The 25,882-nt window shown below is 40.6% G+C and overlaps 1 protein-coding gene across 11 annotated transcripts in view; it reads right to left on the bottom strand.

Moving 5' to 3' along the window:
- Nucleotides 1-25,882, bottom strand: part of CDC14B (cell division cycle 14B) — a 73,092-nt gene that overhangs the window by 24,524 nt on the left and 22,686 nt on the right. For 10 of the 11 annotated variants that reach the window (XR_004646062.1, XM_034773134.1, XM_034773124.1 and 7 more), the window contains 6 exons: nt 25,148-25,240; nt 11,730-11,806; nt 7,948-8,014; nt 6,632-6,694; nt 4,641-4,728; nt 4,077-4,307 (listed from right to left, as the gene is read on the bottom strand). Coding sequence is in view for 10 of the 11 variants with exons in the window: in XM_034773134.1 (XP_034629025.1) it covers nt 4,077-4,307; nt 4,641-4,728; nt 6,632-6,694; nt 7,948-8,014; nt 11,730-11,806; nt 25,148-25,240 (619 nt within the window). In the remaining variant the exon portion in view is untranslated. Of the gene's footprint in view, nt 1-4,076; nt 4,308-4,640; nt 4,729-6,631; nt 6,695-7,947; nt 8,015-11,729; nt 11,807-19,891; nt 20,022-20,578; nt 20,712-25,147; nt 25,241-25,882 lie in introns of those variants that run through there. The other variant, XM_034773131.1, reaches the window with a different exon arrangement.

Here is a 25,882-nt window from a genome sequence, read left to right as displayed (position 1 = left end):
TATCCCGTCCGCCATGGTAGGACACTTTACCACACCAGACCAGTAGCACGTAGTCTGGAATCATTGCTTAACAAAGCATGACAGCGTATGGTCCCGGTGTTTGCTGGCATGCAGACAACATCCATTCCTTATCTCTCTTTGTTATCCTGAGGAGAGTGATATCATTCACGGTCACCTGGTTGAAATAGGGTGATTTTATTAAGGGGACATTCAGAGGTGCCCGTTCCTGCTCGGCTGAACAGAAATGTTCCCCGCTGTTAGCCACGCGGTGGGGGGGGAGGGATGAAGTGATCATCCCAGAGAATTGGTGTGTGTGTGTGGGAATCGTTCGGTTTGTGCTGCATGTTAACCCGGAAACTGCAGCCCCTCCTTTTACATTGCAAACCCATTTTAAATGGCCAACCCAATGGGTCCTTGGTATGGGAAATGAGGGTGCTACTGTTTGAAACCATTCCCACATGTTAAGAAGGTTAAAAAAGCCAGAAGACTGTGGCTTACCATGGCTGCCTGCAAGCCGAATTCTGTTGCCTGGCACTGCGTGAGTGATCTCTCACACCAAACCAGCAGGCCCTCAATATAAGAGGAAAAATGCGACCTTGTAACGAAAGCACATGTGCTGTGTAATGTGAACAGCAAAATTTAACGTGAAAGAGTGTACCCATTGTTCTCTAAAATGTGTCTTTTTTAACCACCTCTCCCTTCTCCTCCACCAGCTGCAAATGTTTCTTCTTCGCCGAGGCTAGCAAAGATTAGAAGGAGAAAACGGCGGACTCAGGATGATATGTTCATGGAGCTCCAGATGTCCTCCCACACTGAAAGAGCAGAGGCAGTCAATGTCAGAGTGCAAAAAAGCACAACATGAACGAGAGGAGAGGTGGCGGGATGAATCGCAGGCTGTACAGAGCAAGTGGCGGGCTGAAGATGATAGGTGACGTCAGCTTGCAGACAGAAGGCAAGAGTCAATGCTCCGGCTGCTGGAGCATCAAACTGATATGCTCCAGCGTATGGTTGAGCTGCAGGAAAGGCAGCAGGAGCAGAGACCGCCGCTACAGCCCCTGTGTAACCAACAGCCCTCCTCCCCAAGTCCCATTGCCACCTCACCCAGACGCCCAAGAACACGGTGGGGGGGCCTCCGGCCACCCAGTCACTCCACCCCAGATGATTGCCCGAGCATCAGAAGGCTGGCCTTCAATAAGAGTTAAAGTTTTAAACTGCAGTGTGTCCTTTTCCTTCCTCCTCCCCCACCCATCCCAGGCTACCTTGGCAATTATCCCCCTAGTTGTGAGATGAATTAATAAAGAATGCATGAAAGTGAAATAACAATGACTTTATTGCCTCTGCAAGCAGTGCTCGAAGAGGGAAGGGGAGGGTGGGTTGGTTGGTTTACAGGGAAGTAGATTGAACGGGGGGGGGGGGGGGGGGCATGGAGGGTTCATCAAGGAGAAACAAACAGAAGTTTCACACCGTAGCCTGGCCAGTCACAAAACTGGTTTTCAAAGCTTCTCTGATGCGCACCGTGCCCTGCTGTACTCTTCTAACCGCCCTGGTGTCTGGCTGCACGTAATCAGTGGCCAGGCGATTTGCCTCAACCTCCCACCCCGCCATAAATGTCTCCCCCTTACTCTCACAGATATTGTGGAGCGCATAGCAAGCAGCAACAACAATGGGGATATTGGTTTCGCTGAGATCTATCCAAGTCAGTATGCTACGCCAGCACGCTTCTAAACATCCAAATGCACATTCCACCACCATTCAGCACTTGCTCAGCCTGTAGTTGAACAGGTCCTGACTACTGTCCAGGCTGCCTGTGTACGGCTTCATGAGCCATGGCATTAAGGGGTAGGCTGGGTCCCCAAGGATAACGATAGGCATTTCAACATCCCCAACGGTTATTTTCTGGTCCGGGAAGAAAGTCCCTTCCTCCAGCTTTCGAAACAGACCAGAGTGCCTGAAGACGCAAGCATCATATACCTTTCCCGGCCATCCCACGTTGGTGAAACGTCCCTTGTGATCCACCAGGGCTTGCAGCAGCATTGAAAAGTACCCCTTGTGGTTTATGTACTCGGTGGCTTGGTGCTCCGGTGACAAGATAGAGATATGGGTTCCGTCTATCGCCCCACCACAGTTTGGGAATCCCACTGCAGCAAAGCCATCCACTATGACCTGCACGTTTCCTAGAGTCACTACCCTTGATATCAGCAGGTCTTTGACTGCGTTGGCAACTTGGATCACAGCAGCCCCCACTGTAGATTTGCCCACTCCAAATTGATTCCCGACTGACCGGTAGCTGTCTGGCATTGCAAGCTTCCACAGGGCTATTGCCACTTGCTTCTCAACTGTGAGGGCTGCTCTCATCCTGGTATTCTGGTGCTTCAGGGCAGGGGAAAGCAAGTCACGAAGTTCCATGAAAGTGCCCTTACGCATGCGAAAGTTTTGCAGCCACTGGGAATCGTCCCACACCTGCAACACTATGCAGTCCCACCAGTCTGTGTTTGTTTCCTGGGCCCAGAATTGGCGTTCCACAGCATGAACCTGCCCCAGTAACACCATGATTTGCACACTGCTGGGGCCTGTACTTTGTGAGAGGTCTATGTCCATGTCAATTTCCTCATCACTCTCGTCGCCGCGCTGCAATCGCCTCATCGGCTGGTCCTGGTTTTGCTTTGGCATGTTCTGGCTCTGCATATACTCCAGGACAATGCGCGTGGTGTTCATAGTGCTCATAATTGCCGCGGTGATCTGAGCGGGCTCCATGATCCCAGTGCTATGGCCTCTGGTCTGAATAAAGGCGCGAAACTGACGGAGGGAGGGAGGGGCGACTGACGACATGGCGTACAGGTACAGGGAATTAAAATCAACAAAGGTGGCTGTGGCAGAAGATACTGTACTACGACTTCTAGCCATCATCGTCAAGATGGTTCAATAGGACTGCCGGCAGGACTGAGTCTCCAGGAGACAAAGCATGTCTGCCCAGGTGCCTCTGATCGAACTGGAATACGACGATGACGGATACCAGTCGTAATACATCATCTACTGCCAAAAGGCAAGGAGCTGCTGCTGTATAGCAATGCAGCCCCACGTCTGCCAGCACCCAGATGACATATGGTGACTGTGAGCTGAGCTGAGCGGGCTCCATACTTGCTGTGGTATGTTGTCTGCACAGGTAACCCAGGTAAAAAGGTGCGAATCGATTGTCTGCCATTGCTCTGAAGGAGGGGGGAGGAGCCTGACGACATGTAGCCAGAACCCCCCGCGACACTGTTTTGCATCATCAGGCATTGGGATCTCAACCCAGAATTCCAATGGGCGGCGGAGACTGCAGGAACTGTGGGATAGCTACCCACAGTGCAACGCTCCAGAAGTCAACGCTAGCCTTGGTACTGTGGACGCGGGCCTGTCGACTTCATGCACTTAGAGCATTTTATGTGGGGACATACACAATCGACTGTATAAAACCGGCTTCTATAAATTCGACCTAATTTCGTAGTGTAGACATAGCCTTCTACAAGGTAGACATAGGGTGAATAGGGTCTGGGGACATGCTCAGTGTTGTTATGTAGGAGCTTCGTAGAGCAGAGAATATTCAGTGCAAATGCAATGTTCAGGTATTTTGTCAGCAAACCTCTAAAAAGCTTTATTAAATCTGTGCAAATGTTTATTTTAAAAGTCTTATCATTTAGCCAGATTTGGCTAGCTACTAAAGAAAATAAAAGCAGCTATCTCCATGGCACTTAGGACTAGCACTCTGCCAAATTTATAGTTTCTGTTGAAAAGCATGGAGATGCTAAAACTCTTCAAAGAGATGGTTGGAAAAAGAAGTGTTAACATTGACACCAGGAAAAAATAGGCTTGCAAATCTCATAAGCAGCTGAAAAGATTTGCCAAAACAAACCAACAAAATCAGCTGAAGCAGAGAACAAGCATGGAAAATATCAGCCAAAATGGTTACAGCTTGGCTAACTTATAATCATTTGGAAATAAGGGCTTATGATGCAAAGTGTCAGGTAAACTTAACTATAGGCTTTGCTATCAACTCTCAACTCCACCTTGTAATATGAACTGTGCACATAACATACCTTTGCAATGAACTGCTATAACACCTTCAGCATTTTCACAAATATTTAGGAATGTTTTGACTATAGTATCACTAGGTATGCTTCCATCAGCAAAGAAGAGGTCATAATGCTCAAAACCAGCATCTGCAAATCGTTTGGCATCATACATTTTTCTGTTAAGACGTATTATGGTAGTAACCTTGTGTCTTCTGAAATATGGGAAATAGGCCTCAGGAGCATGGTGGGGATAACCTGTAGGCAGAAACAAAGGAACTAGTCATGAAAACTGCACATCCAAATGAAAAAAACAAACATGTAAAATACCTTATTTTAAAGTTATGTCCAATAGAAAAATTCCATTTTCAGTCAGTGAATTTTTAAACAGTCTAATTCAAATAGAGCTAAAGGAAGTCTTGGGCTTTTTTATCGCCAAGTGTTCCTCCTCCCCACCCCACCCCCCAAAAAGCTAAGAAAAACATACCATTGGAGGAACAATTTTTTTTAAAAATGATAAAGTTGCTGTTACTCATAAGAATCAATCAAATACATAGTAGTAGCATATGGGTTTGTGTCCCCAAAGCATACCATTTTCAGTTTTACTTCTTGAATGAGGTCCACTGAAGGCAATGAATTTGTTTGGTATTATCCAGTTAAAATCCCCATTTTCTGCTTTCTGTCAAGAGAAAATGCATGATTTACCATTATCCCTATATTTCAGGAGTGGGCAAACTACAGCCCGCAGGCCACATCCAGCCTGCCAGCCGATTTAATCCTCGAGTTCCCGCTGGGGAGTGAGCTCTGGGGCTTCCCCACTCCTGCCGGGGAGTGAGATCAGTGGCCACTCCACGCATGCCTGCTGTGGATCCCGGAAGCAGCAGCATGTCCCCTCTCCAGCTTCTATGTTTAGGAGCAGCCCGGGACCTCCACATGCTACCCCCACAGATCCCATTGGCCAGGAACTGCGGTCAATGGGAGCTGTGGAGGCGGCACCTGTGAACAGGGCAGCACGCAGAGCCGCCTGGCCGTGCCCCCATGTAGGACCCAGAAGGGGGACGTGCCGCTGCTTCCGGGAGCTGCTTGAGGTAAGTGCAACCTGGAGCCTGCACCCCTCAAGCCCCACCATGCCCCAATCCCCTGCCCCAGCCCTGATCGCTCTCTCACCCTCTGAACCCCTAGATCCCAGTCCAGAGCACCCTCCTGCACCCCAAACCCCTCATCCCCAGCCCCACCCCAGAACCTGCACCCCCAGCTGGAGCCCTCACCCCCCAACACCCTGCCCCAGCCCAGAGCACCCTCCTGCTCCCTGACCCCCTCATTTCTGACCCCACCCCAAAGCCCACACCCCCAGCCAGAGCCCTCACTCCCTCCTGCACCCCAACCCCAATTTCCATGAGCATTCATGGCCCGCCATACATTTTCCATACCCAGATGTGGCCCTTGGGCCAAAATGTTTGCCCACCCCTGCTATATTTGCTTCAAAAGTACAAAGCCAAATACAAGCCCTGTCAGTGTAAGCACCTTTCTAGTCTGCCCTTTTCTTCATCAATAAAATGCCAAATGCTCTCAACCTCTCCAGCGTTTTTCTTTCTAAAACAAACTTCAAGTGATGCAATTAAATCCCCCCCAAATAGAGCCACACTTGGATTTTTTTTTTTAAAGCTTTTGTAAATTGTCCCATTTCACCTTTATCTACTATATTAGTAATTACTTCATGCAACTCCAACAAGTCCTGAGTTTTCTGTATAGATGCCGTGCTGTTTTGCCTTTAAGAGAGTATATTTATCCAAGTCTTGTAGTACTTTAGCTGTACAGTTACACACAAGGACTTTCCCATAAACTGAGGTGAATTTCATGGGTTTGGAATTCCCAAGATCGATTATTACTTTTTTTTAAAGGGATAATGGTGCTGCACTTCTGTCATCTCTCTATTACTTCCCACGTAAGTTTCTTTTAAATGAATGCCAACTGGTCTAGTGATTAGCTATACTTGAATTTGTTCAAGTTGCTCATTAACTTCTCCAAGAGCAGATCCTGCCTATGAGAAGTGACATTGGAACTGAAGTTTATCATCATCCTACAATGGATAAAAATCAGATGTGGAAAAAAAAGTATCTTTAACTAACTACCTCTTTCCAGATACCTTAACTCCACTTTACTTCCTATGCTCTTTAATCTCTTGAGCCTACAGTCACAAATGCAGCCTTCTAACTCCCCCGTGTTTAAACTTAAATTACCTATCTTGCTTTCTTAGATCCTTAAATAAAGATGTATGGTAATAGCTCTTTTAAAAGCAGAAATGGAACTGACAGCAACAAAAGCAACAGTGCATATCACAAAAAAAAACTGTCTTAGCATTTATAGTAACACTACCACCATCTAGTGCTTATAATCCATCAGTAGATCTCAACACACTTTAGCATCTCAAAAGAACATCAATATCATTATTCCTATTTTAAAAATGGGGTAACTGAGGCACAGAGGGGAAATAACTTGCCTCAGGTAACCCAGCAGGACAGGAATAGACCCCAGGTTTTCTAAGTCACAGTTCAGTGTTTATCCCCAGGCTACACGCTTACCTCATAATGCTCATATTCATTTACATCAAAAGCACTGAAATCCAGGAAGCCATATCGCAAAGCCTAAAATCCACAATACAACTTTTAACAAAAAGAACCTTCATCAAAAGACAAAATGCATCACCATTTTAAATTTATGTATACCCCTTATACTGGACTCTCAAGGTTCCTTTCAGTCCTATGATTCTGTGATCTATTTTTCACCACTGTGCCAGAGTAACATTTCCTCATTATACTAACTCCATTAATTGGACAGAACTCAATTGAATTCATAAACATTTTAACACTTGTGAAAATGTTGGAGTTGTGGAAAATATTTAGCATTCAGTCTTGGTCCAAAACAAATCCCTCCATTCCTGTATCCATGTTATATATACACATCAATACAATTAAGGATAAATAAGCAAGCCCACTCTTTTCTGATTTCACTTAAAAATAAAACCAGAACCAGGCCACAGAATCATTCATGGCAACAAGTCTCAGAACCCCAGTCAACTAATTCAGGCTGACCAGGCTTGTTCTATGGACTAAAAATAGCAATGCAGACATTCCTGCTGGGGTTGCATCTTGGGCCCTAAATAAACCCTCTGACAGGTTTCAGAACCCGAGTGGGAATACCTATACTGCTATTTAGCCCTATACCACGAGCCCGAGTCAGCTGACCAGGGTTCTGAGGATCGCTGCCACACCTTCTTCTCCCTGCCCCTCCAGTGTAGATATATTCAGAGTTGCAATAAACCCTTGGATGACTAAATTAGTGGTGCAGAAGGAATGAAGGGGCCTGGCAACCAGTTAACTGATTCAAGTATTTTGTCTTTCAAGCTCAGAAAGACATGTTGAAATAATAAGGCCCCGGAGTAATGCAGGCTCCTTCCTATAGTCATCATTAAGTTACACACAACCCCTTTATAATATTTACAATGCTGACTGTTTGGAAGACCAGTCATGGAGGGCTGTTTGGTCCAACAACTCACCAATTTCCACATTAATATCAGGATGTTAGAGGTAAAATGACTGGCCTGAACAGCTTTGCCCATCTGACTCCATGGCTCCTGCTAAGATTTTCCCTAGGTAACTCCCATCCAGGGAAGAACTTGCTCTATATTAGGGTGCCAGACCCCACCTAGACATGCTCATTGGATTCCCCAGATATCAGTCACAGGAGCTCAATTACTATACAAGATGTATAGACTAGGCAGAGTCAGACACATTGCTGTGACGAAGGTCTAATAATTAGGCCCTTAGTTTCATGAGCAAATTTTGGCTGTATTATAATTAGCTGACAAACATATAACAAAAAAAAATATTTTTCTTACCTTATTTATTGCATGAAAGCTGTCAAGCAATGTTAGATGAAAACTGCAAGTACCAAATGAAGCATCCCTGTAACACAAACATGTGAAATCAATTTTGACAGCCGACAGCATTTCTAGTTTCATAAGCAAAACTGCATGAGTTCCCTCATGCAGATCCGACTAAATGAATTAAAATGTTATTTTCTCAAGAGCCAGCAGTAAAAAGATTTGATTATTAGTTACTTTAAAATACTCTACTGTTTTCCAATCTTGAAGTTTATTGATTTAAGTTTTAACTTATTTTTTTTGCTTTACTGGTATCTTATGTTAAAACACTTAGATGATCCAACATTAAGTTTATTTTAGCCACCTTTTTTTCAACAGAACTGCCACTTTCAGTTTTTGTTGGGAATAAAAGACTTTGGCAAAGTTTAGTGAATTTGGACAACACCACTTCCTGAAAGATGTTTATCTTGTTTGAAAATAAAATTGTAGAAAATAGTTTGTATACTGTGATTCCTTGTGTACTGTAAGAATTTTGGAATCTGACAAAAACACTGCACATGTGAATGGATGAGACTCAAATTACTTCTAACACCAACATTCCCTATTTAAGTAATTACATATATGGCAGTTTAACTTTTCTAACCAAAAGATTAAAGAAATAGCTATAGTAATATTTAAAAGAGAATTTTCCTATACTTAGAGCTTTAAAATATTTAGCTGGAGTATGCTTAAAAATAACAGTCTGGTTTTCATTATAGCTCTTTTTCCTGCCATTCTTCTTAAATCATCTTAAGGTAGGAATAGAATGTTCTTGGTACTATGTCAGTTATTGAGAAAGAAATGACTCAATGAAACTGATGAAACCACGAACTTAGAACTGATCTAAGGTAGGAAAACCCTATTCCCTATTGTATTAAAAAAAAAGTCTCTGAATTTCAGGATTATATATTTTAGTGGAATAACTGTTGGGTTTAAAACATTTTAGAAAGCCAGCAATTATACTGTCAATGGCAATTTATAGTGGCACACAACACTTCCTCCCCTCTCTCCTCCATTTCTGCCAGAGCATGGAAAGAAGCACTTTAAATTGTCCACTTCATGCTGCACTATGGGATTACATATTTGGAGTGTCACTGATTTAAAGTCTCTCTTCACCCTAGCACTCTCTATGGTCATGTCTATCCCTCACTGTTGCTACAGATTTATCACCCACTACTCTCACCAGCAACTGTGCTTTTTGAGGCATTAGAGTGAAGTAGTGTCTGGTTTAGGGTTTTTTTTTAAATGTGTAACAAGAAACACTGTCATAATGTTCTGACTAAAAATGACAAAAAAGTGAGAATTTCAGAGATCTGTCTGCATCTACTCTCTCTGCACTCTCCGCTCCTCTAATGAGTTAGTGTGAAAGGGGGAGGAAGGGGAAAGGGAAGTAATAGAAAGAAAAGGAACTCATTCAGGAAACTGACAATAGGATACAGAGAATTTCTCTAAGACTTTAATATAAATTCCTCTATTATGAAAGACCACAAGTAACTATTATCTGATTGCAAAAAGCAATTCCTCTCTCACTGGCTAATGAATAGTCAGCATGGACATAATCTAAAAACAACAGGACCCTAAAGCACCATCTCAACTCATAATTCTCTTCAGTGGCTTCCTCCTCCTAGTTGCATCAGGCTTGAAAACCATGGGCAAAATCCTGTTCCCACAGAGTTCAGTGGGAGTTTTGTCTTTACTTTAATGGGGCCTGGATTTCATCCTGTATCTTCATTCCAAAGGCTGTACACAGCTATGCTGCTGCCAGAACTCACCTCCTCATTCCCCCTCATGTCCTCCTCATTCCTTTCTCCCTAAATGATCTCTTTAGTCTCAAACATTATGCTTCTCATCATACCACCTTTACCCTTGTGGAAGGTCCCCTCTTGCATGATAAACAACCTCACAATCCTCCAAATATCTTTGCAGCTTAGGTTATAAGCTTTTTGGGGCAAGGTCCATTTTTGTCATACACGTGTGTGTACCTAATACCATGGGACCACGGTTAAGGCCTCTAGGTACTACTGCAATATAAACAAACAATAAAAGTCAGTGGTGTGAATTAACTCATTTTTCCATCACTAAACTCTGTTTAGATGTTCTAAATAAGGTATTAGAATAGAGAGATTTAAAAAAAATATATTAAAATAAATTCTAAAAAAGAACATGATCAACTTCCCTTGAAATATAATACATTACCATTTGTCTACTGCAATAACTTCTTTTCTATGCGCTCATCCCCAGCACAGTCTGTTTTTCACTGTCATCCAATTTAGATTGGAAGCACCTCAGACCAAGGACCTGGTCTTTCTATAGGGCTTTAAGTCACTATATGTATCTGTAGCACTATGTAACTATAGTAAAACCTTAGGTGACCAGAGGATGAGACCAAAAAGAGGATTAGGTGGCCCCTTCTACAAGTTTCTCTGCAATACTAATCACAACTGACATCACCACTCTTCTTGACAGCCTCTGATGCATGGAGGATTCAATAGGTATGAAGGCTGAACGCCTCTCAATCCCAGTGCACATTGACATAGCTTGGAGAACCTTGCATTGTTCCACTGCCCGTGTAAGACATATTTTATGGATAAATAATGTCACCAAGTCTATCGAACAACTTTCATAAACACTGAATTTACTCTACGCACTCTAAAAAGTTACTCCCAGAAATGGATGCATGATCTGCTGGGAGGGCAAAAACCACAGTAAAAAAAAAAGGTGGGGAGGAGAGAGAGAAGAGTTTGGTAGAGAGTTATTCCTCAAGAAGAGTCCTATTACAGCCATTTATTAGAACTCTGAAAACAGGCAAAAACACCTCCCAAAGGCCTACTACTGTTGATAAGGGAAAGGAAGCATGCCAGAAAACCAAGACATTACAAAAAATCTTGATGCTCCCAAGAAAGGGAAAAAGACATAAGACAGTTGCTCTGATAAGAAATACTCACTTGCTTTTAGAGTCAGGAGTGAATGGATCACACTATAAAACTACATGTCTAGATAGTAAACTGGAGTTGTTTGGTTCTCCCTTTAACTTCCTGCATTTTATGAAAGCCTGTTTGATTATTGGATAGTTTTATCTAACTTTTGAAAGCCTGTTTTAGTTCTTAGGAGAACTTTACAAAATCGTTCATGGTCAGGACCTATCAACCTTGTTTATCTACTGGATAAAAACAGAGTGGCAACAAGAAGTCTGTAGTCTGGAATACCTAAAATTATATCCCCTCAGAGGTGAAGCAACCTTTTTAATTTTTATTTATTTATTTTTAGATGTTTCCTCATTGGTAAAAATTTCATTTTACACAAAAAAGTACTACATAATAAAGCATTTATTTTAGGGGAGTGTGTTCAGCAAGTGACAGAAAAGATGCGTCAAAATTATTGCAGTCACCACAAAGTATTTATATAAATATATATTTTAGTACGAGTTTAAGAGAATTCAGACTGGGTGACTAATGGTATTAATTTAGAATTAGTTATCATTAACTGTTCCAATCTCTCTTTTTAGTGTGAATTCAAAGGGGAAAAAAGCTAATGAAAGTAAATAGTTATGTAAGCTTCCTCATGTACTGTACATTTGCCAGCACACTTCAGTACTGACCTGCAATATCCCTGTCACTCCACTATCTGACCTTGTTTTCATCAGAGACTGCCAAATATGTTGAGATGTGCAGCAGCCATAGGCAAGCAACCCAAACTCAGTGCCTCTGAACACCGTTCAGAGATCATGACACACAGAATTCTAACATTTTTATATTTACCTGAAAGGAAGATAAGATACGTTTCCAGCCAATAAGAGCCTGTACACATCTTCAGGTGATTCTCTTAAGTATATTATCTATTTTTGGAAGAAGGAAAGAAAATATTTTTAATGGTAACTTTAAGCTACCTATTAATAAACTTTCAATGTTTATTGTAAAAATATTAAACTAAATGCCATAAAAAATACCATATGCTTGATAACATCTTTTTCCTATAAGCACAGCATCAAGAATAAAAGAATGTAAGCAAACAATTATGCGATAGACAGAAGCAAAGCATATATTATATAACATAGTGGCCATTATCAATGTAAGAGTATGAATCATAGCATCCACTGTATAGACATCAGGATTTGTGTTGAGTTTCAGATCCCAGCGAAAGTGCTTTTGTGACACTACTGTACTAAATATACAACATTTTTGCTGTAATTCTCTGTAACATATTCTTCATGGACAATTTTGTACAAACTTTAAAATGATTAAAATTTAAAAGAAATGTAAGAGAACATAAAACCTCTAGGGCACCAGCAAAGCAATAAAGCGAAGCTGCTATACAGTAATAAGGGGGAATGTTGATCCTTTTAACGTTGGAGCTGTAGGGGATCACAGTATTCCAAATCTTGCATCGCCTTCACTGCACAACCTGAACAAACACTAGGTTAAAGCAGTGTCCATTAATTAAATCCAGATGCCACCAAAAAAAAAGAAGAGTATAGCAGCCTAAAATGTAATAGAAGGTAAGAAACCCCAAGAACATAATGCAGGCAAAATATATCTAGTATTAATTACTGAAAACATTTTACTGTTAAAAGAAATCAGGAAAGGATGCCAGCTTCACAAAACCCCAGTTCATTACAGATTATGTCTAAAAAGCTGTCTGCACCAGGAGATCAATCCCTAGCTGCCAGCCACTGCAGCAATGGTTTCTCTTGAACCAGTACTATAAATTGTTTTTTCATCAGTCATCCTTTCTGCGACTGCTGAAAACAATTTTGCCCTATTTATACTAGCTATTACACCATTTTCAGCACTGGTTAAAGGGCACCTATTGTTGACAGGAGTTGTCAGCAATGGGTCAGTTTCCAACTGTAAGATGGGATCAGAGAGTTTACAGTAGTCCTTGTAGACGGACATTTGCCATCTCTCATTAGAACCACTATGTTATTAAATATAAAGAAAAAAAATTTATATAAGAATACTGTACTTTACTGAAGTATAAATCTTAAATGTTTAAATTGTTGAGATCATGTTTTAACATTTTAAATTACTTCCTAAGTCTTTGTTTTTTAATTTGCACAATTGACAAACATTAAACTAAGTACTTTAAAATCATTCAAATTAGACAAATTCACATTTCCTTTACTAACAGCCACTTTTCCCAAAATTTCTTGCCAACAGTATTTTTAGTTTGTTTTTAAGACAGAAATAAAGTAAAAAAGTATCTACTTAAAATTTTCCCTCACTGTTTAAGACTTTTTCTAGGCATATTTTCTCTCTCTCCCTTTTTTTTTTTTTTTTTAAGTTGGCATTGCATTGTAATTACAGTTACACAGCTGTAAAGCCAAATCTGAAGTTTAACAAAATCATGGGTGAGGGGAACCATGTTGGTAATAAAGCTGGAAACATTTCCAAAAATGACATAACATAAAATAAAGTGTTGACTTTTACTGTTTTTTCTCTGGCAAGGAGAATAAACAGGAAAATATTTAACATTGCTGGTAGCAGAATGAAACGAAAATAAAACTATTTTTTAAATTTTAGCTTACTTTTGGTCATTTAAATACTCTGAATGCCTCCAAAAAATTGCTTTCTTTTACTCAAACAAACATCCAGGGACAAAGAGACTAAAATTAAGTACAAAATATTGTTCAAGTACTATTCCTCAGATGTCCATCCAATTAGCATTCCCAGGATGATGTAATTTAACACACAATTATCAATTAAATGGTTTGGATGTATAGACTGTATTCCAAGAATAGTCAAGCTTGTTTTGATAAAAGGGACACGACACATCCAGCAGCACTACAATGCAGGTTATTCTCAACCTTTAACATAGCGCCAAAAGCTGCACACAGCACTCCACAATCCATCACCTGTTCTAGGAAAACAAGATTCCCTTCCCCACAGAACAAGAATAGCAACTAGAAGTGCAAGCAAACAGTAAGTGCCTACACTAGTTCCTAGTCTACACTAAAAAAATTGAAATGCAGCTTATACCATCTATCCTCCTTGCGTACATGCAGCTTATACTGGCAAAAGAGTACATTTGCCCAAATGAAATAAACTATACTGCCCAAAGCACTTTTTTGCCAGTATAAACAAACAACAAAAATCACACCCTTAAACAAGATTGTTATACTGGCAAAAGTTTTAAACGGAGACCTGATCTGAGCAGTAAAATGGTTATAAAACGATTTTAAACACAAACACACAATCTTAACGCTCAGCATATAGACAAGGACAGTTGTTTTTAAAATTATGTCAGTGAATATGACTTTCAGCACAGCAGTCCTTAACTACACTTACGGCTGACATGTCTAATATTTGCACACACGTACACGATAACAGGATGTCATCTTCCAGGGTAGACAAGACCTAAAGAGTGAATCAGTGTGGAACACAAGTCACTGTAGAAGGAAGCTTCACCGAATAGTTGAGTTTTTCAGAACTTGTGCAGACAGGGAATGATCTTGATGAACTTCAGGAGGGGGAATGTTCTAGATCAGTTGTCACCAACCCATAGATTGCGATTGACTGGTTGATCCTGGAGCCTCTACCAGTTGATTGTGATCTCTGGCCGCTAAAAGTCTGGCAGCGCAGAAGGGCTAAGGCAGGCTCCCTGCCTGCCCTGGTCCCACACCGCTCCCAGAAGCAGCCAGCACACTCCCGCAGCCCTGGAGGGGGGAGAGGAGGGACAGGGACACAGGTCTCCACACACGATGCTCCTACTTGCAAGCACCGCCCCTGCAGCTCCCATTGGCTGGGAACGGGGAACTGTAGCCAATGGGAGCTGTGGGGTCCATGCTTGCAGGCAGGAGCAGCATGCAGAGCCAAGTGCCCTCCACCAGGGGCTGCAGGGGAGTGCTGGCCGCTTCTGGGAGCAGTTTTGGGCAGGGGCAGGCAGGGAGCCTGCCTTAGCCCTGCTGTACCAGCGACCAGAAGCCGCCTGAGGTAAGTGTTGCCCAGTGGGAGCCCACAACCCATACCCCCTCCTACACCCTGAACCCCCTTCCACACCCCAACCACACACCCCAGCTCTGAACCCCCTCCCGGAGCCAGCACCCCATACCCCCTGCTGTACCCCAATACTCTGCCCCAGCCTGGAGCCTCCTCTTGCACCCAAACTCCCTCCCAGAGCCCATGCCCCCCGCACCTCAACCCCTGCCCCAGGCTCAGCCCAGAGCCCCCTTCCACACACACTCCAAACCCCTGAGCCCCAGCCCTGAGCCTGCACCCCCTCCTGAACCCTAACCCCAGCCCAGTGAAAATGAGGGAGGATGGGGGAGAGCGAGTGACAGAGGGATGGGGGATGGAGTGAGCAGGATGGGACCTCAGGGAAGGGGCAGGGTAGATCCTGGGTTGCACTTAAATTCAAAAAGTGATCTTGTGTGTACAAAGATTAGAAATCACTGTTCTAGATATAAGAGATGACACATAAGAAATTGCAAAGACAAGTGCTGATGAAGGAGTTACATGGTCCTATCAGTAAAAAGTGGCTTGCATAGAACTTGGGTACAGGATATGGTGAGTAGGTGTGATGTTATGGGGTGCTTTAGAGGACATGAAGAGAGGCTCAGTCTTTACACTAGGGTAGTCAATAGTGGACCATGTGCCAAATCCAGACCTCCAGATGTTTTTGAATGGCCCCCCAAATTTTTATTTACTTATTTTTTATTCTTATTATTTTATCTGGAGTCTGGACATTGACTATACCTTGACAAAAAACAATTACCTCTGCTTTACATCATAGATGGAAGGCTACGAAGAGATTCTATACATGTTTAAAAAAAAAAAATCTCTGCAGTTGCACAGTGGAGGAGGTACAGACTGGTGCCTTGCCAGTGCAGATTTTAAATAATGGTCAAATTACAGAAATATTGTCGAACAAGCAGCAATGAGATTTGATGACGACGACTAGATGGGAGAGAAGGGAGAGTATAGACAAAGATGATGCTGAACTTATTGTGAGCTTGGAGTACAGGTAGGATGGTCTGTAAACAGTGACAAAGGAAGGGGAAGAGGAAGGGTTTTGACACACTAAATTTAAGATGGCAAGGGAACATTCAAGAGAAAATCTTGGCCACACAGGCAAACATGCAAGACTAAACCAGAGGATGAAAGGTGCAAGTAGCAGAATAGGTTTGTGAATCATTGTCACAGAGTGGTTGATTGAATCTATGGGAGTAAGCACAGGGTAGAGGAAGCAGAGGAGAAGACCGAAGTATGCTGACAACAAGAGAGGATGGGGTGGGGTGGGGTGGGATGGGGGGAGTGAAGCTGCATCCCAAAGGGAACACTGAAGAAGAGTTTGAGGATAGGATATAAAGAAACATGGGATTTTCAGAAACCAGGGTGTAGAAATTGTGGAGGAGATTGATCAACAGATCTGAAGATGGCTGAGAAATTTAAGAACTTGAACAAGTGACCATGAGACTTGATCAAGAAGAGGTCATTTGAGAGTTTAATGAGAGCAGGTTCATTGAAGTGAAGTGGGTAAGCAAAGTGCAGGGGACTGAAGAAAGAACTGGAAAAGAGAATTAGTGAATGGGAAAAGACCACTTACTTCAGGAGTTTGACGGCAAAGGGGAAGAGGGAGATGGGCAACAGTTGAGGCAAGTGGGAGCTGAGAGAAGATTTCTTTAGGAGACAGAAGACATGTACTTGCTTCAAGGAAGAGGTGAAGGAGCTAGAGAAGTGTGACTATAAGGGTAGAAGAGGTAACTAAGGGCACGTCTACACTTCCCATGGATCGACACTTCTAGTGAAGACCCGCTAAATCAACCACAGATCGCTTTCCTGTCAACTCCAGTACTCCACCAGAACAAGAAGCATAAGGTAAGTCGACAGGAGAGTTTCTCTCATCAACCCCAGCATGGTGTAGACACTGCAGTAAGTCAATCTAAGCTACGTCGTAGCTGCATAACTTACGTCGACTTAACTCCGTAGTGTAGACCTGCCCTAAGAGACATACGGTAAGATTAGAAGTACATCTGAGATTTCAGAGTACAAGATTAACAAAAGGATTAAAGTGTTGGAGTGGTGAATAGGGTAGGATGAAGACAGAGTTCCTAACATGTTTTGTAAATTTAGGAGGCAGGAAACTAGGTCTTAGGCCAAAAAAAGGGAGGAACAAAGAAGATGGTTTGCCTTTCGGGGATAAAGACACTGAAGTTGAGATTGGTTTATTAGGATACATAAATGTAAGCTTTTTCTAGTAAAACCCCTGGGTATTTTCTAGTATTTCAGATTCAAGCCCCCCCTCCATCTTGCATACACACACAACCTTTCTGTGAAATTAATAATTTCACTAATGCAACAAATAAAAGATGGTATTAAGAAGAGAATAGGCTGCAAATAATCGAGTTGTGCTTATATCAAGTGATATATCCAAATACATCTTGCTGGTAAAATACAAGATCATACCAAAAATGAAATGGGAAACAATCTACAAAAATTGCACATGTCCAACTTTTCTGAAAACTATTCTCATTATCAATCTATTCATTTTCCAGGAAACAGTCTTTCATTCACATGACAGCTAGTTGCTCAATAAAAACTTGTTTTTAAAAGAAGGAAAATTCCATTATCTAACACCTTTAATACAATATCTGTACAATACATATATTTTATATTTATTTTAAATGTGAGTGTGCATACACAGAAAAAAAGTTTCACTCCAAAAGACTGGAGGTTACGGTTATACAAAAGCAGTTTTTAATTTTTTTTTTTTTTTTTAAATATGGTAAGTAATGGTTAGTTAATTTATTAACACAGAACAGACATTTTTCAGTCAACCATAATAATCCATAGCAGTTTCATCAATGGATCAACGTATATAAACACTACTACTGTTCTAGATAACCTAAATTCCCCTGTTGGCTTTATATACATAAAAAAAATCCTCATCTCAGAATACATAAATAATATGCTTGTAATTAGCAATGGGAGCACAATATCACCCTAGCTAACTACCTTTATAATGATGGCATCTGTTTCTAGTTAAGGCATATGGGGTGCAAGTTTGCTAAGAGTTGAGAACAAAAGATTTTTTCCAAATAAGTGTACTTTTCTGCAGATACCTACAAACAGCTCATGCAAACCCTTACTCTTGTACATAATCCTATTGACATCAATTGGATTACACAACAGAGTAAGGATATGCAGACTAGGCTATCCCATCTCCTGTCAAGAAGAATGAGCTCTGTAGGGAAATTGAGGAAGTGACCTTTATGTGTAGCAATATATACCATGGGATGAAGGAAAGAATAGTTCTTTTACTAGAACCTGTTAAAATTGTAGATTATCACCAAGAGATTGTTCAAACCACAGTTCAATTATTAAATACAGATTTTATGGGATTAGTGATATTACTATTAAGAGAAATGAGACAAACGGTTAATAACAGCAAGGGAAAGGAAGTTCCATCTGAAGGAGGCATCCTAAACTTTAGTACACAGGGTTATCAAAGAAGAATTTTACCTCATTCTGTAATGTCATCATATAAGTTATTTTACATGGCTACTTTGCCTTTTACAGAAAATTAGTCTATTTAAATCGAATTCAAAACAGTTAAAATTGCAACAAACCAACTCTGTATTCTAGTGATATACAACACTTTATGAGCACTGTTTCATTTCAAATGCTATAAAAGTACTCTGAACATTCAAACTCCACCTCCACTCTCCCCCCAACAAAAAATCCTTAAATTTTAAAATCTACTTAAGATAGCAAATTAATCACACCATTTACAAAACTCAAACAATTAAAACCAAAAAAAAAAAAAAAATGAAATGCGCTTGTGGAAAGTGTAAGATTTATGTCATCATAACACTTACCCAAAATAATAATTCTAACAGCTGTAAACTGCAATTAAACACACCACAACCCTCTTCTGAACAAACATAGAATCTACAGTACCTATATAGGACATTGATCAGCCTCAAATGCAAGTCCACATAGATGCATACATTTTACCATAAATTAATACTGAACAGTTCTATTACATAGATGATTGCGGTTTCTCAAAAATATATAAATACTTTACAAAAAAATATTCTCAACAGCTGATAGATTACCTGATATTTCCCACCTAATCATGTATCTTACAAGAAAATATTTAGATAGCAGAATCAAGATAAAAATACATCAAATTAACCTATAGGTCAGAGTTAAATTTGTTGTGTTCAATGAAAGACAAATGGTTATTTGTTGTTTTTTTTTTAATTAAAGTGGATCAAAACAGGCTCACAAGTAGAGAAACCCTCCCATCTCTGAAAAACTCAGTGCTAATCATAAAAAAGGAAGAACCTTAAAAAGCCTTGCAAGTGAGGAGGGAAGATTGCAGCTAATGGCTTTCTTGGGGTGAGTCTAGTGAGGACACACTAGAAGGGAGCACTGTCTTAAGTACAAGCAACATCCTGCGCAACCTTACTTCTACCAAAGAAGAAGGGGCAATCAGGTAAGTATAAGAGGGAGTAAACTTCAAGGCCACCGGAAAAGCCTGGTAGAGAGAGAGAGAGAGATGGAATTAAACTGCTACTGTGAATGCTAGTTATGGTAACAGTTTTTATACAACTTATTTTAAAAAGTCAGAGTAGGGAAATGTTGTAAAGGGCAAATTCTGAAGGAGAAAGACAAGACTCAAGGCAGGTTTTGCTTAAATGAAGGATAAGCAATGGAGTCTTATACTTCCTCCCTCCAAAAATACACTGCTGCCAACTCCTTTCCACATACACCCATGTAGCCTTAGCCAAAGATTAATCACTATGCAAATACTAAAAGAGAAGCTGAGCACTGAGTATCACAAACAGAAGGGCTATTGCTTCTACAGTTCCCTCCTTCTCTCCAAAATACTGTTTTTCCTAGATGTGGCATTTTCAAATTGAGATAGCAAAAACAGAATAGCACTATGGATCAGAATGGGTGAAGGAAACACTGCTTACCCTGAAGAAAGAAGATGAGAAAATAGACAAAGTACAGAGATGAGTCCTGGAGAAGGTGACCTGAATTACAGCAGTTCTTGGGGCGGTACCCATGGAGGGTTGCCCTCCAAGTACATAATTAGTGCCAAGCCTGAGAAAAGAAACACTGTTACTAAGTTAACGCAGCAAAGGGAGGTAGGAGTTAGGGAGGAGGGGCTGGAACCCAGGAGGTTAAATTTGGTTTATCTGAGTATAGACACAAAGATGGAAGAAGGAGGCTATCTCCATCCACACCTAAGTCCTGGTGAGGATCAAACGAAGTCATTACAGAGACATTATAGATCATCTCAAAGAATCTCTGTTTGGTAGAACAGTAAGGCCTAAATAATGTAGATTGCTTCCAGATAAAGACAGTTCTGCCTTAAGGATGACACAAAGCTGGATTTGTTTTTAAATAATTAAACCAAATACTTTTAGCCCCCAGACTTTGGGTTTCAGTAAGGTACATGTTTTGTGCTGCTGATCACGTTAGGTACACCCCAATCTCATATGGTCAGAAGCTTGTATCCCTGCTGGTACATTCTGATCACTTTGATGACAATTTAACAGACTACGACATTACCGAAAGTGCAAGGGAGGACCAGAAATTAAAGGGATTAAGATTTCAAATCCCTAACAGAGTAAATGTAGTGATAGAAATACACTTACATTTTGTTATAGATTTGGGATCTTAAAGGAGTTTGTTTAAAAACAAAAAAACTTTGCTTTTTATCTTTAAGATCATGTAACATTGAAGAGCTCTGGCTGCTTGAGTTAGGCCTGGCTGGCACATGAGGCACACCTGGAAGAAAGCAGTAGATATAAAAAGAAGTGTTTAGGCTGGATGGCCCATTCGGAAACTAGAGGGAAAAAAAAGTTGTTAAATGAGAAGGGATGGTGGTTAAAACATTAAAAAAACATAATGGTGAAGAAAAGAATTAGAACAGCCTTTGCTCATAAACCAAATCATTGACCTCAGTCTCTCAGCCTCACAACAATTAACTAGGACTTTCATAATTAGTTTAGTAAGTCAGGAACAGTATAGCTCACCTCACCTCAATGACAAATGTTGCTATGATATGCCTTGATTTACTTCAGTGGAAGTTACAAGGATTACATGATGCAACAAATTATTGATCATTGCAACTTTAAGGACAAACAGGTTTCAAAGCAAGAGGCTTTCAAGTTAATAGTACTGCTGTATCAGTGAATGCTTGCTATTGATTGTTCCTAGACAGACAGGCTCTGAGGAGTACTAATTATTTTACATTTATTGCATTATAAACTTGGGGTGCCACCTCAAGTTTTATTCAGCTTTTTAAGTGTTAAAAAAGAGCAAAAATTCAACGTCAGTTCCCTAAAACTGGACAATCTTTGTAGACGTGCTAAATAAAAATTGTTTATCACACAGAGATATGGCTTATCTTAAAAAGAGATTACTTAAAATTAACACATTCAAGTGTGATCATTCCCCTAAAAGTAAATCTTAAAATGGGCCCAAAACTGTTCCCCATAACCCTCCAAATATTTTTTACTGGACCAACTCACGTTGGCAGAAGAGACAATCTTTGAGCTGTAGAGAGCTCTTCTTCAGTTCATTCAATTCTATTCTTCTGAACTGGCAAGAAGTATGAAATGATAAGAACCTTGATCTTTCTCATGAAGAATAAAAAATCCTTTTTAATTTCTGTATTTTAGAACAGACTTATTTAACAGCAAATTGGTGTAACAATTCAACACATTTTGGTATGTATTCTTCTCCATCCCATAGAGTAAAAACACAGCACTGTTCATTTCACTGTTGCATCTCTGATGATTTCCTCCCCTATCTAATTTCTTCTGCTTCCCACCCAAACTCCTCCCTTCCCCAATCTGCAGTGTGGCCAAAACATTTCCAGAACTGGAACAGAAGCAGGTTGTAGAAATGAGATCCCTTCAGGCATCTAATACGACTCAAAAGTCAAAATGTCATGAAGGACTCACAATCTTGACAGCCTAGAAAGCAAGAAACTAAACCCAGATCTTCAACAGAAGAGCGAAAAGCATTACTGATACGCCAATGGACTTGAAAGCTTATACACACACACATATACACACATATACATATACACACATATACATATACACACATATACATATACACACACACACTAAATTTTGCATTCATTCCATTTACACTTCCCTGTACTGAGCTTTAGAGAATTTTGCCCAATAACTGAATATACTCTTGACTACCAGAGGCAAGAACTTACATTATTCTAAACACTGAGGCCTAGTTACTTAAACCCATTTAAGTTTAACTCAAACAATACATGCTTAAATACATATATTTCCCTAATGAGATAAAAATAGCACAGAATATTTTACAAATTAAATAACTCTCTCTGAATATACATGTATCATACATACTGGAGCAGTTTCTAAGCCATTTTTCTCTTAAAGCATGATTCAGTTCCCACTACAGACAATAGAAAGACTTGAGGGGGACTCCACGTCCAAATGTCTGGGTAGTTTAAGGGCAGGTCTGCCTTTGGGGGTACAGTTCTGCAAGGTGTGGATGATTTTCACATAACCCTCTCTCAGTCCACAAATCTAGCTCTCCATGGAAGATCTTCTATGGGGTTAGTGAGTAAGGAGATATTCCCAGAGGCAGTATTCTCTTTATTTGTTACTCCTAGGGGAATTTTGCACCACTGCACATGCACAGAATTCACGTCCCCCCAGATTATTTTTCTCTGCAGAAAATACATTCTGCCTCAGAGGCACTGCAGTTATGCCTTTCGTCTACCAGGGGCTGCAGTAGCACCAGAACAGAGGGCGGCCAGCTCACTGGCAATCGCAGCCAATAGGGAGGAGAGGCTGGGTTCCTCACACCCTGCCTGCCAGGCCAGGTGAGAAGGCATGGGATATGGGGGTGGGTTGGGGGGGGACAGACAGAGTGGGGCACATGGGGATACTGGGAGGTCACAGACTGGGGCTTAGAATGGCTAGTGCCGGGGACAGAGTGAGGTGGGTGCTTAATGGGAGTGGGGATGAGGGTGGCGATGTGCCTCACTGAATGGGAGACACTACGGGTCAGCCAGGGTCTGCACGGGGGAGGCTCCCCAACTCCCTAACAATCCCTCCCACCCCCCAAAAAACCTGTTCCATATTTCTCCCACCCACACCTAATAACCCTCCAGGTTCACTCCCAGGTTCCTTCCCAGCAATTACATCCCTCTTGCTCAGCTCCTCTGTTATCTCCGATTACCCCCAAGCCTTTGTACTGTTTCTGAGGGATGCGGGAAATATGTTTCTGTATTGTAGTTTAAATGAATTATTACTCAAAGTTATATATTAATATGCCTACTAAGTAATCTCTTTGTCAAAAAAATTTCTTAAATCTTTTTTGTCTTCTATATTGTTACAGACATACCTGTTAGCAGGTATTTTGAAATAAATTACCAAAATAATTGAACTGGTATGATTATATTGTACTACTCTGGCAAATAAAGTATGTAGAATTTTAAAATACTGTGTGCATAATTTTTCATTTTTTGGTGCAGAACTCCATCAGAAATAATCAGTGCCCTCCCCACCAGTATCCAACTGGGAGGAGAAATTATGGCCCTATGTATTTATGAAAGTTTATACAAACAGTCCTCTCCAACTGTGTGCTCCGGTGTATGGTGTCCTGGCAGGAAAATTGAATGGATGATCAGAAGCAGGATTGTTAAAAGTTAATTTTAAAAAGGTAGTTTACAACAAGTTACGGAAATCATGGATTACTTTGCCACTGATTACTATTATTTCTGCATTTTGGGTGCTGTATAGGATGACCATAGCTATGCTGATGCCATGGTACTACACACAGGACCAAAAATAAAAGAAACATTCTATAATAAAAGCAGTCCACATTACTCTGTAGGCCAAAAAGTAAATCAAATTACTTCTAAGGATTGGGTTTTTTTCTTGCTTAAAAACTGTGACCGATCAGTTGCTTTAGTATCTTGACTCCAAACAATTAAGCTGAAGCAAGATATGTTGCATGTTTCCATTCAATTTCATAATGCTGCAATAATAACATAACATTTCTAAACACTTGGAGGTGTCAGTTGAAAAAAAAAAAAGTCACATGTCAAAAGCTTCATTTATAAGTACAGCAGAACAGGCAACAGGAAAACCTTGGGAGCTGGAAACAGACCTACTCCATAAACACAAACCAGCAGCAGGGAAACACTCAGAAATGCAGGAGCTTTATAGCCCTCCAGAGCTCTTAAAGGGAATGACTCAGGGCTGTATGGAGTCTAAACCCCCTCTCAAGTCACCGGTAAGATGAAGAGCACAGGCCCTTCACCCCCCTCTTTACTTTCAGTCAATGCTCAAAGAGAAATGAAAAAGTCAAGTGCAGTCAAGGTACAACACAAGTCAAATACCACAATGTTAACAATCTACAGTCTGTTGCATCTTTACATTTCAAACATCCTGCATTTTAGACCTTCACTACACATTTCTGAGGTTCCTGCCTCAAACTTAGTCTTTCAGAGATTGAGCAATATGAACGCAATCAGTTATTAGGTTTTTCCCTTCATGGCCAAGCACCTGACCCAGTGCATCTTCAGGCACTCTATCTACAACCCCCTCTACACTTCTGGATATTATATCCATTCCAAACACACCACATAAGGCTTTTTCTTCCTTCCCCCAAGTTCCATCCCTGGCCTGTGTCAGGAAAGGGACAGGCTGGAGAAGATACATTTCCCAACATATAAACTCGGAAATAAAACATCTGGTGGTATTTGGCCTTTACAAAAAGGATGAAATATGATAAGATATCAAGAATTAGCCAATTTTCTTTTAAAAAATTAAATATTGGGAATAAAAGACAGAAGGTGCTTTTGGAAAATGCACCTAAGCAACTTCAAAAGAATCTATAGGATTTGTGCACCTATTTGTGAGGGATTTTAGAAACACCCACCCAGAAGATTTTTGTGTTGCAGAGGAATAAAAAACTCTTAGGTGCTTTTCCTGTCACACAGATCACTTTGTTGTGGGAAAAAAAAAAAGTTTGGGTAATCCCTATAGTAAAGAAAATGTCAAGAGCAACACCAGGAAGTCAAACTCTTAGGCCTCTCCAGCACCACTTTTTAAAATAAGGGGGAAAAGTATCATTCTTCGTATTTTAAGGACTGCATATGGGAAAATGATAAAAAAACAAAACTTAGCAATTCAATTTTTAGTAAAAGGTTAAATACTTACTGCGTAAGAGCCTATGAGGAATGCAGCATTTGCTTGTTTTTTCTGATCAAACCCAGTATAATGAATTATTTTCTTCCTTATCAATGTAAATGACTGCATCAAGAAATGAACAACAGTGTTATAATTTGGCACTTCGAACTTAAGTCTGCATAGCCTGATAAAAATAAGTTTGAAATCACTGCAGCAGAACAACCAACTACACACAGAAATTGGCCTCATTGGAAATAAGGTTTCCAAAATTAATTCCAATGGTTGCAATGCCTTTCTGGTTAAGATATGATCAAGTGTGTTATTCCATTTTCAATCCTGAGAAGTGCTCAGCATCCAGGCAGGATAAGGATTTTAGTGTACTGGTTCATGACAAAGCATCAAATCTGTTGAAAACCTAGTTAGACTGGACCATGTTAAGCCATTCTAAATAAGTGTGGCAGAGTGAACATTTTTACAAATTTCAAATGTAATTTTTAGGGCAGTCAGGCGATTAATCGCATTGTTAAACCATAACAGAATACCATTTATTTAAATATTTGTAGATGTTTTCTACATTTTCAAATCTATTGATTTCAGTTACAATACTGACCACAAAGTGTACAGTGCTCAGTTTATATTTATTTTTGATTACAAATATTTGTGCTATAAAAACAAAAGAAATAGTATTTTTCAATTCACCTCAGACAAGTATTGTAATGCAATCTATCATGAAAGTTGAACTTACAAATGTAAAATTATGTACAA

This window comes from Trachemys scripta, chromosome 6 (genome assembly GCF_013100865.1).
Source record: "Trachemys scripta elegans isolate TJP31775 chromosome 6, CAS_Tse_1.0, whole genome shotgun sequence".
Lineage (NCBI taxonomy): Eukaryota > Metazoa > Chordata > Testudines > Emydidae > Trachemys > Trachemys scripta.
Note: the sequence above shows the minus strand (reverse complement) of the source record. Positions and strands in the feature narration are given on the sequence as shown.